We start from the raw sequence: 19,062 nt of genomic DNA, 5'->3' as shown, positions 1-19,062 counted from the left end.
GGAATATAAAAAACTCAAAAATATTTTTTTTAAATAAAATATGCAGCTACTCCACTGTGCACAAACCATCCACAGCTTTTTGACCGGTTGGGCAGGATTTTACTGAAATTTGAAAAATATTTTTTTGAAAAAGTTTTTTTTTTTCAGTTTTTTCCATGCGGTATTTAGTCCAAATTATTTTCAGAATATAATTTTTATTTTCAGCTCATTTTCAGCTTTCAGAAAAGTACCCACAAGCCTAGGTTCTGATCGATTTGGGTCTCGACACGATTTACGCGGGGTACTGTAGTTTTCGTGGCGGGACCCAATTTTGTCAGAACCATGGCTTGTGGGTACTTTTCTGAAAGCTCTCGACAAGTTGAATTTGAATATCGCATTGAAAATGGTTTCTTCTCGAAAAAATCCGAGTTTTTTACAAATTGAGATTTTTTCGGTCTGAAACCATCTCCAAACATTTTTAAAATGCAATATTCAAATTCAGCTTGTTGAGAGCTCTTATGAAAGTACCCACACGCCTAGATTCTAACTAACTTGGGTCCCACCACGAAAACTACAGTACCCCTCCGTAAATCGTGCCAAGACCCAATTTTTTCAGAACCATGGCTTGTGGGTACTTTTCTGAAAGCTCTCAACAAGCTGAATTCCACTATCATAATTTCCAGCCGGAATTCGCTAATCCTAAAAACTTACCACATTTCAACTGTGGTTTCCCATCCACTTCTTGTACCATTTTGACCATATAACTTGGGCAGACAATTTCAATGTCTTCTGAATTGTCTCTGCTCGCGGATACCGAGCAACACTGATATTTCTTTGTGTTGACGTGAGGGAGACAAAGATATCCTTGTGGACACCCACGGGCTAGTGGGTCACACTGAACTGCCTCCTGGGTACTCGGGTAGAGGAGAGCGTTGCCTCGTTCGCAGCCGCCGCCTGGAAAATGGAAATAAATGGGATATTTGGATAGAGGAGATTGAGAGCTTTCAGAAAAGTATAATCATGATAGGGTTTGGTGGAAGTTGGGTCTCGACGCGAAAACTACAGTAACCCAAAAATTTCAGATTTCGTGGTGAGACCCTACATAGGCTCGTGGGTACTTTTCTGAACCGCCTCAACGAGCTGATTTCAAAAATGTAAATTTCAGAAAGATGGAGCAAAAAATGACAGAGTTACAGCGGTTTCAGTGAAAATATTGATTTTCGAAAATTTTCGAAAATCTGTAACTTTCTGATTGTCAGCTCATTTTTGTTGGTTTAAAGCTCAAGTGATAGCAAAACACTTGAACTTGTTGTGAAAAATATAAGCGAATATGATTTTCAGCGAAAACGAGTTTCAGAGAATTTTTAGGCTGAAGTTGTAAAAATTTCAATTTTTTAGAATATAGTCATGATTATACTTTTCTGAAAGCTCTCATTCTGCTGATTCCAAAATTCACTGAAATCAGGCTGGAAATAACGGAATTACGAAAGTTCCAGAAAAGTCGAAATTTTCGAAAAATTCTTGGTGGCCAGAATTTCGAAACCTAGGTCACCAATATTTTTAAAAATGTAATAATCGAGTTCAGCAAGCCGAGAGCTTTCAGAAAAGTACCCACAAGCCAAGGTTCTGACTACATTGGGTCTCGCCACGAAAACCACACGGGTTACTGTAGTTTTCGTGGTGAGACCCGAATCGCTTGGAATATAGGCTTGTGGGTACTTTTCTGAAAGCTCTCGGTGGGCTGATTTCAAAAAATTAACTTTTAAAAGGATCAGGCTAAAACTAACAGAATTTCAGCGAAACCTGAAAAATTTGGATTTTCGAAAAGTTTCGAAAATCTCTAACTTTTCGAGTTTTTATCGGATTTGGTTGGTTTTAGGCTCAAATGAACTGGAATAAGGTGAATTTTTCGAAAAAAATGTTTTCAGATTGATTTTCAGTGATTTTGCAGTTTTAGATAGTGAAATTCCAAATTTCCAGATTTTTGAAATTTTTCGAAAATCTCTAACTTTTTGAGTTTTCATCGGATTTGGTTGGTTTTGGACTCAAAAAATAGGAAATTTTTTGAATTTTCGGTAAAACGTACCCCTAATCCTATTCGAATTGCTCTTCTTCGTCTGTTTCGAGCAACAAAAGTAATCTTTGGCGGTTTGTGAGAATTTACACTGGTATCCATACGGACAACTCGTCGTCGCACACGATTTCGCCCGCCCGTTGACCAAATATGGACTCATTTGGGCGGGACAATGTTGGGCGGTCACTTTTCTTTCCGGTTTTGATTTTTTCGTCGCTATCACACTGCCTACTGTAGTTGAAGGGGGCGTGGTCTCGGCTGACGTGGGTTTTGGGGTAATTTTGGTGGTAGATTTCGAATTTTTCGGTCCGCAACACACATTTGGCCGGCCTGGTCAGAAAATTGACACTTAAAGCCAGTTGGACAGTCGTCATTTGTAAGGACACACTCCCTCAATTTGTCATTTTCGTAGAACGGTTCTTCCGACTTAATTACACACAAATTTTCAGCGATTTTCACTGGTTTTCCCTTAATTTTGACTTGATTTTCGTCTTTTTTACACGAATTTCCATCGGGAATCTCTCCTTTCGCACATCCGCACACTCCGGAAATGCATCGAGAATTCGAGATGCATTGGAGCGACGATTTGCATGATTCGCCCATTTTTGCGCGGTTTTCACACTTGCCATCGAGACGGATTTGGTCTTCGGAACACTCGCCGTCCACACATTCGCCTTTGAGCTCGGCTTTTGTGGAGGAGCATCTGGAAAAATATTTTTTATATAAAATCAAGAAGATTCTGATCATTTTCCAGAAAAAATTATTGAAAAAGAGCAAGAAATAAGAAGGTTATGGATTTTCGAAACATTTCGAAAAATTTCGAAATTTTGATATTGTGATAACTTTATCCAACTGAAAGTTATCTCAGACATTTTAAGATTTTCAGAGTCAGCTTGTCAAGAGCGTTCAGAAAAGTACGCACAAGCCATGGTTCTGAGCGATTTGGGTCTCGACACGAAAACTACAGTAACCCTCGTAAATCGTGTCGAGACCCAAATCGGTCAGAACCACGGCTTGTGGGTACTTTTTTGAAAGCTCTCAGCAAGCTGAAAATGAACATAATGTCAAAAACTTCAAAAAAAACTGAAAATCTGAAATTTTTGAGAAAAAAAATGTTGGAATTTTTTCTCGTTTTTTTTCAAATCACTGTTTTTGCGAAAACTGAACTAGTTCAGCATTGTTTTCAGCTTGTCAAGAGCATTCAAAAAAGTACCCACAAGCCTATATTTGGATTAAGTTGGGTCCCACCACAAAAACTACAGTACCCCCGCCGTAAATCGTGTCAAGACCCAAATCGCTCAAAATATAGGCTTGTGGGTATTTTTCTGAAAGCTCTCATTGCGCTGAATATAAATATGATGTTAAAATTTAAAAAAAAACTGCAAATATCAAAATTTCAGAAAAAATTCAAAAAAAAATTTCAATTTTTTTTTTCTAAATTTTTGATTATCGATTTTTTCAAGTTTTTTTTTCCGAAAACTCACTTGCAAACATTAGCCACACAATCCGCACCATCCACACATTCCTCATTGGTATGACAACCACCACCGACTTTCACACGGACCACACACTGACCATCGACAAGGATCTCGTTGTCGGCGCAGCCTGTATGATTATTGATTTTATTGGTAGATCAAAATTTAAAAATCGCTCTGGAAATCGATGAAAATCGAAAAATTTTGAAAAAAAATTCCAAAAAAATTTTCCCGCCAAAATTTTTTTTTTGGATTACTGTAACCTACCTCCCTCTTCACGACTACAACAAATATTCTTATTTTTGTGTGTCGTACTCTTCACACATTCATAGCCATCCGAACACATATCTGGTCCCGGGAGACATTCTTGGGCATTGCCGTCGATGGCGATGAAAGCGGCACGGCCCACTGGGCAGCCTGGAAAACATTTTTGTTCAAAAATGAATGTATAATTATCTAAAAATGTAGAAGAGACTCTCAGAATTATTTCAGTTTTTACAAATCTCAAAAATATTGGATTTGAAGCGAGTTACAATGTTTGAAGAAAATTGAAATATTGGTGGCCTAGAATTCCTGAAATTTCGAAACCTAGGCTACCAAAATTCATAAAAATGTGATAATCGTAATCAGTGAGTCGGGAGCTTTCAGAAAAGTATAATCATGCCTATATTCCGATCACTTTGGGTCCCACCACGAAAACTACAGTAACCCGGGCGGTTTTCGTGCCGAGACCCAAATCGCTCTAAACCTAGGCTTGTGAGTACTTTTCTGAAAGCTCTCTATACACTAATCCCAAAAATCATAATTTCATGAGGAACAGACTGAAACTGAAAGAGTAACATCGATTCCAGTGGAATCTAGAATTTCGAAAAGTTTCGAAAATCTGTAACTTTGCGAGTTTTCGATGGATTTTGCTAGTCTTAGGACCAAATAATAGGAAATCCGTCGGATTTTCAGGGAAAAAAACTATTGCTGATTAATTGCTAGCGGTTTAACAGATTCAAAGTCCAAAATTTCATTTTTTCGATTTTTTCAGAATGCTGAGTTTTTTGCCAATTTCAAGTTTTCAAAAGTTTTTATTACAATATTCTTAATGACCTAATTCAGAGCTTTCGAAAAAGTCCCCACAAGCCTATGTTCCAAACAATTCGGGTCTCGTCACGATTTACGGCGGGTTACTGTAGTTTTCGTGTCGAGACCCAAATTTCTCTAAACCTGGTCTTGTGGGTACTTTTCTAAAAGCTCTTGTCCTGCTGAAATCAAATTTGTAGTTTTTAGGCAATTTGCGTCAAAACTGACAAAGTTACAGCGGTATCAAAATTTTCAAAATCCTGGGTTACTGTAGTTTTCGTGTCGAGACCCAAATTTCTCTAAACCTAGGCTTGTGGGTACTTTTCTGAAAGCTCTCAATCTTCTGATTCCAAAAATATAGATTTCATGAAGAACAGGCTGAAACGGAAAGAGTTACATCGATTTCAGTGAAATCTGGAATTTCGAAATGTTTCGAAAAGTTTCGAAAATCTCAAAATTTTCGATTTTTTAATGGATTTCGCTGGTTTTAGGCTTAAATGATAGGAAATAACTTGGATTTTCAGATTTTCAGGGGAAAATTAAAAAAGCTACCTCCACTCTGTCCACAACACTGGAACTGTCCCTTTTTCGCGGAGAACTGGCAGAAGAATCCAATAGGACAACTCTTCGCCTCTCCAGCGGTGCACGCTCTCGTCTGATTCGATCGTTTATCGATTAGTGCGAACTGTTTCGTCGGGCATCCATCATCGAAAATCGTGGGCTTAATCGCCCGCGTCGGTCGCGTCCCACAGCATTGGTACTTTTGATTATTGAGTGACCACTGACACGTGAATTCCACGGGACACGTGTCATCCGACAAAAATGGGTCACACGATTTGACCACGCCCTCTTCCTGAACGTATGCATACTGTCCTGGGGGACAACCGTCGTTGATTCCCTGCTTCTCCTCGCCTTGACAGCAATAGAAATTCAGAGTGTCTGGCTGTTGTTGACACGTGTAACCCATCGGACAGAACGAGAATCCCTCGTTTGTGCAAGTGGTTGGGAGGAGGGTCTTCTCGTCTTGATGGAATGCCACTTCACCCGGGCAGATTGCTGGAAAATATTTTTTATATATAAAATCTAGAAGATTCTGATCATTTTCCAAAAAAAATTATCAAAAAAGAGCCAAAAATAAGAAAGTTATGGAATTTCGAAACTTTTCGAAACTCCAGATTTCACTAAAATCGACATAACTCTTTTATTTCGGGAGCTTTCTATCCAATTTTAGATATTCAGATTCAGCACGTTGAGAGCTTTCAGAAAAGTACCCACACGCCTAGGTTCTGATCGATTTGGGTCTCGACACGATTTACGGCGGGTTACTGTAGTTTTCGTGGTGGGACCCAAATTGATCAGAATATAGGCTTGTGGGTACTTTTTTGAAAGCTCTTGACAAGTTGAAAACGATACTTCATGCAAAAACCGTGAATTGCAATTTTTTGAGAAAAATGCTGAAAAAAAGGATCCCAAAATTTTTTTTCTCGAAAATCTTGGATTTTCAGTTATTCCAGTTTTTAACTTAGTCATCTTGTTCATCTCATTGAGTGCTTTCAGAAAAGTACCCACACGCCTAAGTTCCGAGCGATTTGGGTCTCGACACGATTTACGGCGGGGGTACTGTAGTTTTCGTGGTGGTACCCAATTTAATCAGAATATAGGCTTGTGGGTACTTTTCTGAAAGCTGAGAACGAGATGAAAACGAAAATCATGGTTTTATGTAAAACGGGCTGAAACTGAAAGCGTGACAACGATTTCAGGGAAATCTGGAATTTCGAAAAGTTTCGAAAATCCGTAACTCTTCGATTTTTCAATGGATTTCGCCGGTTTTAAGTCTATATTAATGAAACATTGGTGAATTTTTTTGCAGACAGTTTTGAATTTAAAAAATTCAACATTTAAAAAAATTTTCGAAAAAATTTTTTTTGAAAAATTTCGAAAATCTGTAACATTGTAATTTTTCCATAGTTTTGGCTGATTTTAGGTTCAAATGATAGGGAATTTTCTAGAATACTTATTTTTCAACTCACGATTATGCGAGCAACAGTATCCTTGGAACGCGCCGGAGACATCACTCATACACGCGAAACCATTCGGACACGACGATTGGAGTGGTGAGATGTGACATTGAACGGGCAGTTGTGTGGTGGCATACCGGTATAGGGACCGTCCCGCCGGACACAGAGCGCCCTGAATATTCCCACAGCAATAATATTTATGGTTGGTTTGGGAGAATCTGCAGAGATAGCCGCCCGGGCATTTTCCGTCGGCCGCCATGGCACATTGTCGTGGCGTATTGGTACGTGGATCCATAAAAGCCTTCTCACCCGTCGGACACACGCCCATACCGTCCGAGCCGCAGCAAGTGTGCTCCTGTGTCAACGCATTCAAAGTGCAGTCGTAATTCGACGGACAATTATTCTGGAGCGCCGTATTACACACAAACGGTTTGTTGGTATTCGGATCCTTGTATACGGTATCACCTAGGGAACAGCCGGCGGACATGCAGAAATCCTCGCATTCGGAGATTGAGTTGAAGGAGTTGAGAGAGGTGTCACACCCGTTGGAGGTGTACGAGGAGCACGTTTGGAGAGCCATGTTGAAGTAGTATCTGGAATTTTTTGATATTTTTTGTTTTTTCATGAAAATTCAGACGATTCTGAACATTTTCCACTGAAATTCAGTAAAAAAGACCCAGAAATAAGAAAGTTATGGAATTTCGAAACTTTTCGAAAATTTGAAGTCGTGATAACTCGTTTATTTCAGAAGAACTTTTAGTTATTTTTAGATATTCGGATTCAGCGCAACGAGAGCTTTCAGAAAACTACCCACAAGCCTAGGTTTGAAAATTCCGAAAATTTGGAATTTTGGGTCTCACCACGAAAACACAAAAACGGTTGTATCTCCACCGGTTCGAGTCCAATAGAAACCAAGTTTATAGCGTTGGTTTCAGCTTGTTAAGAGCTTTCAGAAAAGTACCTACATGCCTATATTCGGTGGAAATGGGGTCTCGAAGCGATTTACGGAGGGTTACTGTAGTTTTCGTGTCGAGACCCAATATTGTCAGAACCATGGCTTGTGGGTACTTTTCTGAAAGCTCTCGGTGAGCTGAATCTAGTGATTTTGAAATTTTTAAGTTTATTCGAAATTCGACAAAGTTATCACAATGTCAATTATTTTTAATTTTCAAAAATTTTCAAAAGTCTATAACTTTGTTATTTTGTACCTCTAAACCTACTCCTCAGCTTTCCAAACATAAAAATTCCAAATCTTCACAAATTTCTGCGTAAAAACCCATTTTTTGCGATAAATTTCCAGTTGAATCCGAATTTCTATCAATTTTTCCCGAGTAATCCATTTTACAAGCGGAAAACACACTTTTCACTCCAAAAATTCAAATTTCAGCATTCCAGACACACAAATTCAGATGTAACTGAATTTTCTGCATAAAAACTCACTGTTCCCAATGAATTTCCACGGGTAACCGACTTTCTATCATTTTTCAAACCAAAAACCCACTTATTCCTCTAAAAAAGTCACATTTCACCCCGAAAACCTAACTTTCAGCATTCCAAACATAAAAATCCAGATTCTACACAATTTTCTGCACAAAACCCACTTTTTTCGTTAAATTTCCAGTAGAATTCGAATTTCTATTAATTTTCAGACAAACAAAACCCACTTATTCAATTGAAAAGTCACTTTTCAAGTATCAAAAATTCAATTTTTCTCTCGGCTCAGCCAACTTCCAAAAGTCTCAAGCACGGTTTTCCTCAGACGGGTAAACGGCAATAGGAAATCATCATAGCCGACGGTGCCGGCGAGACGGCGGGAGGTGTATAAACGCAGCGGCCGACATCTCGCGGGTTCCGCCGCCCGCTATGTTTTGTGTGCGCCGACGCTCCGCCCACTTTTTTTTGGGAAGAGCGGGGAAGATGGTTTTGGAGGGTTTTCGATGATTTTTTGGAGTGAATAGGGTCAAATTTCACGGGGAACACGAAAAAATTAATAAAAACTTTTAAAAACTCAAAGACTTCTGGGAGAATGCGGTTTTTTTTGGGATTTCAAGAAAATAATTGAATTTTTACTATATTTTCTGGATTTTTCAGTTTTAAACTTTTTTTGGTTCCTGGGGTCAAATTTTATGGAGAACACGAAAAAATTAATAAAAACTTATAAAAACTCAAAGATTTCTGGGGATATTCGGGTTTTTTGGGATTTTAAGACTAAATATTGAGTTTTTACTGTATTTGCTGGATTTTTCAGTTTTTAAACTTTTTTTCGTTCCTGGGGTCAAATTTTATGATGAACACGATAAAAACAACAGTTTTTAATAAAAACGGCAAAAAAAGAAGCAAAAATCAAAGTTTTTTGAAATTTCCAAGTTTTTGAGATTTTTGAGATTTTTAGCCTAATTTTTGATTTTTTTTTGGGTTCTTTAGGTCCTGGAGTCAACTTTTATGGTGAAAACCATGAAAATCCTAAAAATTCTCTAAAACTTAGAGATACCTGGAAAAAAGGAAAAGAAACCAAGAATTAGGATTTTTCAGACCAAAAATTGAGTTTTTTGTTGTATTCTTCAGGATTTTTTGTATTTTTCTTAATTTCTCTTCATTTTCCACCCCAAAATCACCCCACTCACCTCGTCTGACCACTTCCACTGCTACACTTGGGCAACATGCCCATTTGAGGTGGTTTTGAGCAGATTGACACTGTAAAATCACAAATTCAAAAAATATTTTTGGGTCTCACCACGAAAACAAAAAAAAAAGTACAGTAAGATACAGTACACCCTACCTTTCGACGGACAACACCTGCGTTGCATGACTCCATTCGCCTCGACAACACTACAATCGTATCCTGATGGGCACGGCTCGTGGGTGGAGCATGAACGGACTTTGGAATTTGCACGTAGCGGACTTCCACCATTTGGACAGACTAAAAAGTGGATGAAAAAATTAGGAAAAATTAATGGAAAACTCGAAAAATCGATAATTTCGACTATTTTCGACTGATTTTCGATTGAAAATGCTCAAATTTTACCCTTTTTGGCTGTAAAAAATACAGAAAACTTACTAAAATACCCCCAAACACTTCAAAAATCAATTTCACAACATCAAAAAAGAAAACAAAAGAAAAAACCACCAAGAGGAATCGAACCCCCGACCTTCCGGACGAAAGGCAAAAGTGTAACCAAACACACCAAACAATGAATTGAAAGAAACGAGGAGGAGGCCGTATAGGTGTCGGTGGTCAACGAAGGGTGAAGGGCGCGCCGCAAAGCTTCACACCAGAGGTAAAATTGATCAATTTTTGAAAAAGAAACACGTATTAATGCTGGATTTCGATAGGAATTGAGGAGAAATATAGAAAAATCAAGAAAAAATCAAGAAAAATGGATATTCGGATGGGATTTTCCATCAAAAATTGTGTTTTTTCAAGTTAAAATTTGTTCAAAAATACCCAAGGAAAAAGTTAGGATTTTTCTCAATTTCTGGCAATCTACAATGAGGAAGTAATTGAGAGAAGAATTTGTTAAAAACTACGTGAAATTCGAGTTACATTTTTTACATTTCGTTTGAATTTTTGTCAAGAAACCCATTTTTCCCGATTTTTAGAGTTTTGGGTTTAGAAAAACTTGAAAAATACACTAATTTCACACCTAAATCACTCTAAAATTCATTTTTTACTATTTAAAAGAATGCAAAAGACAAAAACCGCCAAGAGGAATCGATCCCCCGACCCTCCGCGCGCCAGCCAAAAGTGATACCACCTACACCAAACCTAGCACTAAAAATATACGGGTGGAGGGCGTATAAGTGTCGGCGGTCAACGAAGGGTGGAGGGCGCGCCGCCAAGCTTTTCAAAAGGTGGGTTGTGGTAAAATTGGTCAATGTTTTCAGAAAAAAATATTCCGAATTCTTTTAAAATTGAGATCACATCAAAAAATTCAAAAAGACAGAAGATTTTCTCTGAAAAGTTGGAAAAAAAAATGAAGTAAAAAAATATTTTGGCGATTTTTTTTAACCCGATTTTTTCGAGCAGCCACAGGTTAAACCGTTTGGGCCGACTGAAAACAACTTGAAAATTAGAAAAAATTAGTCAAAAACTTTCGGGAAGCTAGAAAAATCGGTATTTTTGTCTATTTTTGACGGATTTTAACAGAATTTGAGCAAACATCTATAGGTTTTGGCTGTAAAAATGCTGAAAAAACTCATTAAAATATCCCTCACTACATAAAAAAACCCATTTCACATCATCAAAAAAGAAAAAAAAGAGAAAAACCGCCAAGAGGAATCGAACCCCCGACCCTCCGCGCGCCAGCCAGAAGTGTAACCACCTACACCACACATCACACAGAAGAAAATGAGGCGCAGGGCGAACAAGTTCCCGTCGACTTACTCGCAATTTCGCAGTAATTTTGGCATTTCTCAATGGACGGGAAGTTGTTGGAGTTACCATCACATCCGAGGAACAAGAACGATTGACATTCCTAAAGTGAAAATAATGGATTTTAGACAGTTTTTAGCACTTTTAGACCCAAAAAACCCACTAGATAACCCCTAAAACTCACTTTCGCTTGATTATTGTAATAATATCGATAACTCGAGCCAGAACCACATCCAATTCCCTTATTAACTTGTAGAGAGCATGTATACGCCTTGCTTGGACAACATCCGTATACCAGACCATCAAATGTGCACTCATAGTTGGCCGGACACGCGGTACCGCCCAATCCCTCGCCGCATTGCATGAATTTACCGGAGAAATCCACGTAGGCACGACCTTGGGGGCATTTTGGCTCGGCTGAAACGAGAAATTGGGTCGAAAGAGTTTTTAAATAAGAGATTCGGATTCAGGAAGTCGAGAGCTTTCAGAAAAGTACCCACACGCCTAGGTTCCGATTACTTTGGGTCTCGACGCGAAAACTCAAAAACTCAAAAACTACAGTAACCCGTAAATTTCGGTTTTCGTGTCGAGACCCAATTTTACCCGATTATAGGCTTGTGGGTACTTTTTTGAAAGCCCATGACGAGCTGAATGCGATGCTGAAAACAGAAAATTAGAAAATTTAATTTTTCACGAAAAAAAAAGTTGAAAACTGAATTTTCAAATTTTTCCCCTTGAAACCCACAATTCAGATTTTTTGAATGTGATATTCGGATTCAGCTCGTCGAGACGCTTTGAACAAGTATAATCATGCCCAATTTCCAATCATTTCTGAGTCTTACCACGACAACTACAGTACCCCAAAATGGGTTACTGTAGTTTTCGCGTCGAGACCCAAATCGCTCCAAACCCTATCATGATTATACTCATTCAAAGCGTCTCGACTTACTGATTCCGAATCTGTCATTATTTTCAATAAAACCCTTTACCCTGAAAAGTTATACCCCAAAATCCTCCTTACCATTAATATTTTTACAGTAACTTTGGCACTCATTCAACGAATTGAATCGATTATTGTTTCCCTGACATCCGGTGTACAAAAATGATTCGCACGTTTTCGTCTCAGCATTATACCAGAATTGACGGACACTCTGTTTGCAGTCACCAACTCGGAGCGGCTCCGTGCACAAGGTTTCTGAAAAATATTTTTGAATTTTTTTTTCGAAATTTTCAAAAATTGAAAAAACGGAACATCGGAGCATTGTTTGTGATTATACAAGAAGTAGATCAAAAATATTTTCAAAAAAACTCACGCGGTGTCGCACAACACACTTGATGCTCCATGGCGCAGCTATGGGTTGATGGGCAGTCCGTATCTCTGGCGCATCGTTGTGGGGACCCGTTTCCATTGGTCAGGGGACTACCGTGAGGACATTGTACTGAAAAATTGAAGAAATTAAAAAAAAAACCGAGAAAAATTGGTGAAAATTGATAAAAATTATGCTTAAACATGCTGATTTCGATATTTTTTGGGTTTTCGCGGCGAGACCCACTGTCAAACTAAATATTTTTTACAATATCATTTTCACAGGTAGCAGAGATAATTTCACATTTTTTAAGACAAAAACGATCAAAATCCATCTGAAAATCGAAGAATTACAGATTTTCGAAAATTTTCGAAAATTCACATTTTACTTAAACTATCATAACTTGGACGGATTTTGTCTGAAGTTTTCGAAATAATGATTTTCAGATTTAGCTCATCAAGACGGTTTGAATGACTATAATCATGCCTATATTCCGGCGATTTTGAGATTTCCGGGTCCCACCACGAAAACTACAGTAACCCCGTAAATCGCGTCGAGACCCACTTTTCTTTAAACTTTGGCATGATTATACTCATTCAAAGCGTCTGGACTCGCAAAATCTAAAAATCATAATTTCAGCAAGATAGAACAAAATCTGATAGACGTTTTGATCGTTTCAAGATTTTTAGAGAGTCGAAAACTTTCGAAAATCTCTAACTTTGTGGTTTTTCGTTATTTTCTATCAAAAATGTAAAAATCAGAATCAGAATGACAAGAGCTTCCAGAAAAGTACCCACAAGCCATGGTTCTGAGCGATTTGGGTCCCACCACGAAAACTACAGTACCCCTCGTAAATCGTGTCGAGACCCAAATTGCTCCAAACCTAGGCGTGTGGGTACTTTTCTGAAAGCTCTCGTCATGCTGAATTTGAAAATTGCAAAAAATTTCAGATTGCCTCAAAAATAAACGTGTTACGTCAATTTTAGTAAAATTTTAGAAAAGTTTCGAAATTCCATAACTTTCTTATTTCTAGCTCTTTTTCGATAATTTTTTTGGAAAATGATCAGAATCTGCCAGATTTTCTTTAAAATGTATAAAAACACGTTTTCAATACTTACATCTCGCACAAAACAGCTGACAATCCGCCTGATTCTGGAAATTATTGAAATTCCCGAGGAATCCATTGAAAGTGAACGGATGGCATTGTCCGTCGGTGGGATTATAGTAGTATCGAGTGCTAATTCCCACCGCGTAATTAGCGGTTTCTCCAGTTAATTGGTCAAATCGGTGACCCGCGTCATACGGTGTACTTCTCAACGGATCCTTCGTTCTGGCGCCCGCCTCACTGCAGATCGATTCTGAAATTAAAATTTTTTGATCTACCAAATTATCTACCGTATCCCTCTTACTTCTACTCGCACAACACATTGATTGACTCGCCACTTCTGTGCAGACGAACGGATCAGTACAGGGATTGGCGGTGGAACATCCGGTCTGTGGAAGACGTGCACTGTTCGGAGAGCCTTTTGTGGAGAGGTAGGCGGGGTTTCCACGGGGACACGCTGAAAATGCAATGGTTGGATAGAGGAGATCGAGAGCTTTCAGAAAAGTATAATCATGATGGGGTTTCGAAAAATCCGATTTTTTGAAAATTTTGGGTCCCACCACGAAAATCTCAATTTTGTGGGTTTTCATATTTTTAACAATCTTATCAGAATCAACGTGACAAGAGCTTTCAGAAAAGTACCCACAAGCCTATATTCTGAGAAAATCGGGTCTCGACACGATTTACGACAGGTTACTGTAGTTTTCGTGGTCGGACCCAAATTTTTTCAAACCTAGGCGTGTGGGTCTTTCTCTGAAAGTTCTTATCACGCTGATTCTGAAAATCATTGAAAATTTTGATGTAGACAGAATTGTGCCAAGTTACGATGTTTTTAGTAAATTTTGGATTTTCGAAATTTTTCGAAAAACTGTAACTTTTTTATTTTTTGATGTTTTGAAAACATGTTTGATGAAGTTGATGCAGAATTTTGTGATCTACTCAGAAAAAGTATTTCCGACATCTTTTGGGAAGATTTTTGAAGTCAAAATCATTAAACTTTTAAAATTTCTCAATTTTTTAAACTAAACCTACTGTAACTAATTCAACCATGCTCGAGTTTATTTAAAACTACAATTTTCACATTTATCATACTGTCAGCTTTCAGAAAAGTATCCACAAGCCTAGGTTCTGTCAAATGTTGGGTCCCACCACGAAAATTACAGTACCCCTACGTAAATCGTGCCGACACCCAAATCGCTCAGAATATCGGCTTGTGGGTACTTTTCTGAAAGCTCTCGACGAGGCGAATCTGAAAATCTTAAACTTTCTGTAATCAGACAAGTTTGTGTGAAGTTACGATGATTTTAAGATTTTAACAAAATTTTGGATTTTCGAAATGTTTCGAAAATCCATAACTTTTTAATTTCTAGGTCTTTTTCGTTAATTTTTGGTGGAAAATGTTAATAATTGTTCGAATTTTCTTAAAAAATATAAAAATGGGTCCCACCACGAAAACTACAGTAACCCCCGTAACCCCCAACTCACTATCTTTACAATAACTCTCGCAATGATCCAGCGTCTCAAAGTTATTCGGCGACACTTCCGATCCAGTCGGATCGAATAAAAACTGTTGACACGATCCCATCACCGAGTTGAAATACCATCTTGGCACCGAGCCAAGTGCATCGGATTCCCCTTTTTTCGGTTGCATACAGGTGAATGCTCGATTCATACAACAGACACCGATCGGATGGGAGCTTGTGTCCATTCCTTGATCCTTCCAGAATTTCGAGTTGTCGATGCAATCGTAGAGGTCGGAGACGTCTTGTGGTTCGGGTTCCTCACCGAGCTGGAAACAAACTGATTGAAATTTTGAATGGGGAAGACGTCAGCAAAAAATAAATGTGATTTTCAGATTCAGCTCGTCGAGAGCTTTCAGAAAAGTACCCACAAGCCTAGGTTTGACGCAATTCGGGTCTCGACGCGAAAACTCAAACACTACAGTAACCCGTAAATTTCGGTTTTCGTGTCGAGACCCAATTTCAACCGATTATAGGCTTGTGGGTACTTTTCTGAAAGCTCTTAACTTACTGATTCTAGGAATATAGCTTTCATGTGAAATGGACTGAAACTGAAGGAGTAACGTCAAATTCAGAAAAATCTGGAATTTCGAAAAGTTTCGAAAATCCGTAACTTTGCGAGTTTTTGATGGATTTTGCTGGTTTTAGGCTTGAAATGATTGGATTTAGGTGTTTTTTCAGCAAAATACATTTTTAGATTGATTGCCAGTGGTTTAGTAGTTTCAGATCGGGAAACTTCAAATTTTCAACTTTTCGATTTTTCAGAAGATTTCAAGAAAATTAGCAGTTTCATTGCCATATTCAAACTCAGTTTGTCAGGACGGTTCAGTAAAATACCCACAAGCCTAGGTTCCGTGCAAGTTGGGTCCCACCACGAAAACTACAGTAACCCGAAATTTTCGTGTCGAGACCCAAATCGGCCCAAATCTTATCATGATTATACTCATTTCAACCGTCTTGACTTGCTGAATCCAAAAATCATAATTTTTTCAGAAAGCTAAAATAAGATCTAACCGAGTTATGACAGGTTTAGAATTTTTTGGATTTTCGTAATTTTTCGAAAATCTATAACTATGTGATTTTTTATCCAATTTTTGTGATTTTTGTCTTAAAATACGTAAGATTGTTTAAAATTTATGTAAAAAATAAAATAAAACACTTACAAAACCCCGAACACTACATTTGAAGTCGTGTTGCTTATTCAGAAGGTCCTCTTCGCGTTTCGGCGTTTCCGATGAGTGCGGATTGCAGGGCGCAATAGTAACGCTGGTCTTTCCTAAAAATCACAATAAGTGGACATCTGGACAGTTCGAAAATCAAAAAATCAAAAAAAAATTTCGAAAAAAAAATTTTGTCTGAAAATTTTTTTTGTTTGAAAAAAAAAATTGTCTGAAATTTTTTTACCTGCCGCAGCCGGTAGGACTACCAGACTAGACGGTGAATCCGGTGGTGGGAGTGACGGTAGTGGACAAGACGGTTCAGAGGTGGTAGACCACACGCAGAGCGTTCCATCTCTGAAAATTCACAAAAAATTTGAATTTTTTCTGAAAATCTACCGTAATCCTGTTAAATCAGCTTAAAACAATCTGAAAATGCGATTTTCAGATTCAGTGAGTTGAGAGCTTTCAGAAAAGTACCCACAAGCCTACATTCGGTTGAAATTGGGTCTCGACACGAAAACCGAAATTTTTGGGTTACTGTAGTTATTGAGTTTTCGTGGTGGGACCCAATTTGAATAGAATATAGGCTTGTGGGTACTTTTCTAAAAGCTCTTGACGAGCTGAAACTGAAAATCGCATTTTCAGATTGTTTTAAGTTGGTAGACTCTGAAAATTTCCAAAAAAGTTTTTTTGAAATTTTTTTTTGGCTGAAAATCCATCTCAATTTTCAGACTATACCTACTTTGTCTTCACTGCAATCATATCATCCGATGGGCACATACATTGCCCATTTTTACAGTAAGAATCGGGCCAGACCGACGCACATTGAGTGTCGTAGAAGCATCCAGAGTCGGACGGTGAGATTTCTGGAAAAATAAAAAGGACATCCGGACTGAGACAGACACACAGACAGACTCACTTTCATAACAGTAGGCGTCGACGGCGACATAAGTGGAAAGACACCGACACTGACCGATTGCACAATACATTCCACCGAGGCAGTCAGTGTTGAAGGAGCACACGTCGCCGACACGACCGGAACCTGAAAAATTTTTAAAAATATTATATTTTTTCTGTAAAATCTAGAAGATTCTGATTATTTTTCAAAAAAAAATATTGAAAAACACCCAGAAATAAGAAAGTTATGGAATTTCGAAATTTTTCGAAAATCCAAATTTTTGAAAATCTACCGTAATCCTGTCAAATTGGCTTAAAACAATCTGAAAATATGATTTTCAGAATCAGTAAGTTATGAGCTTTCAGAAAAGTACCCACAAGCCTATATTCGGTTGAAATCGGGTTTCGACACGAAAACCGAAATTTTTGGGTTACGGTAGTTTTTGAGTTTTCGCGTCGAGACCCAAACTTGTCAGAACCATGGCTTGTGGGTACTTTTCTGAAAGCTCTCAACTTACTGAATCTGAAAATCTGATTTTCAGATTGTTTTCATTTGATTTGACAGGATTACGGTTGATTTGGTAAAATTCAGATTTTCGAAAAGTTTCGAAAAGTTTCGAAAATCCGTAACTTTTTTGGTTTTCATTGATTTTGAGTGATTTTTAGTGGAAAATGTTTAGAAAAGGTTGATCTATTCATTAAAATACAATAAACTCAAAATTTTCCAAAACCGGGTCCCACCACGAAAACTACAGTAACCCAAAAATTTCAGTTTTTGTGGTGAGACCCTACATAGGCTTGTAGGTACTTTTCTGAAAGCTCTCAGCGAGCTGATTTCAAAATTCACAATTTCAAACATTTTGGTGGCCTAACGTTTGAGTTTTCTAGGCCACCAATCTTCAAAAGCTCCTAACTTTTCGAAAAATCAATATTTTTCGAAAATTCAAAAAACAAAGTGATCCCCATCACATTATCTATATTTTCAACACATTAAATAATTATGATCTACCAAAAAAAAAATTTCGACCTACCAGAAGTTCCCTGCGAATGGAACACCTGCATCGCCGGATCCACACAATCCCTCGTCGAGAGACTGAAGTGAACTCTTCCGTCTTCTGAGCAAATTTCTTGTTTCCACGTGCCATTCGTACATGTTAGATAGCTACTGTGCTCAATATCGATTTTTCTGAAAAAAAAATTTTCAAAAAAAATTTTTTTTTTAAAGTTTTTTTTTTGATAACTTACTTAGTTCTTGGATTACAAAACAAAAACGCTTCCTTTTCTACAGTATCCCCTGCACTTTTCTGACATTTCGTTGAGAGTTCCGCTTTAAGACTGCAATTCGAGCAGACGTCATTCAGCTGACACTCTTGGAGCGCTGTGGTGGCTCCAAGCGCCGCCCATATTAGGAGTAGGTACGGTATCATACCTGGAAATTGATAATTGGGGTCTTGAGTAGTATGTGGTAAAGATTCAGAGCGATAGGAGAGGGAAAAAGTAGGAAAATTAAAATTTCTTTTTAAAAAAAGTTTTTTGAAAAGCTGAAAATTTCCATTTTTTCAAATAATGCCACGGGCTCAAATTTAATTTTCATAACTCAAATTTTCGATATATTATAGATCAAAATCAGGGCTATAATTTCATAGTTGATAACTTTTCGATAAAACTTTTCCCTGGCAAGTTATGAGCCTTAGACCATAGGCTACTTTACAATTTTCCTTTAAAAAGTGACACCCTGAGCTTTTTGAGAGCTTATAACTTTTCAGTGATGTGTTTTATCAAAAAAGTGTTAACTGCAAAAATGTAGCACTAGATTTGATCTACACATTGATAGTAAATTTATAGTAGTGGTGCCTTAACTAACAAAATTGCAGACATTTGAAAAATACTAAAAAATTGGAAAAAAAAAAGTTTATCAACATTTCAAAAAAAAATTTCGAACAGAGACTACATATAGCACAATATTTTTATCAATTCAGGCCAAAGTGTCGGTCAAATCTCAAATAAAATAGTGAAGTTAGCACACATCGAAGCGTGAAAAATCACTTGAGTGGTTTTCGCGCCTCCTCTCCCCCCGACGCCCC

General features: G+C 37.8%; 2 protein-coding genes across 2 annotated transcripts; both read right to left on the bottom strand.

Annotated features, from left to right (window-relative positions):
* Positions 1-46: 46 nt before the first annotated feature.
* Positions 47-2,213, bottom strand: GCK72_015747 (uncharacterized protein; the record flags this gene model as incomplete). Its single annotated transcript, XM_053731104.1, has 3 exons — positions 47-102; positions 691-933; positions 2,066-2,213. The coding sequence occupies 3 exons, from the start codon at positions 2,211-2,213 to the stop codon at positions 47-49; spliced, it is 447 nt and encodes a 148-aa protein (XP_053585876.1).
* A 68-nt stretch (positions 2,214-2,281) lies between these two features.
* On the bottom strand, positions 2,282-18,405 carry GCK72_015746 (uncharacterized protein; the record flags this gene model as incomplete). The annotated part of the gene is made up of 20 exons (XM_053731103.1): positions 2,282-2,756; positions 3,538-3,658; positions 3,796-3,945; positions 5,152-5,655; positions 6,630-7,210; positions 9,242-9,311; positions 9,397-9,537; positions 11,002-11,092; positions 11,174-11,406; positions 12,011-12,184; positions 12,303-12,428; positions 13,415-13,654; positions 13,706-13,858; positions 14,887-15,190; positions 16,085-16,197; positions 16,326-16,435; positions 16,824-16,947; positions 17,001-17,123; positions 18,010-18,164; positions 18,224-18,405. 20 exons carry the CDS (start codon positions 18,403-18,405, stop codon positions 2,282-2,284), a joined length of 4,170 nt encoding a protein of 1,389 aa, XP_053585875.1.
* Positions 18,406-19,062: the final 657 nt, after the last annotated feature.

This window comes from Caenorhabditis remanei, chromosome IV (assembly GCF_010183535.1).
Source record: "Caenorhabditis remanei strain PX506 chromosome IV, whole genome shotgun sequence".
In the NCBI taxonomy this organism is placed as follows: domain Eukaryota; kingdom Metazoa; phylum Nematoda; class Chromadorea; order Rhabditida; family Rhabditidae; genus Caenorhabditis; species Caenorhabditis remanei.
This window is presented reverse-complemented; position numbering and strand designations above follow the sequence as displayed.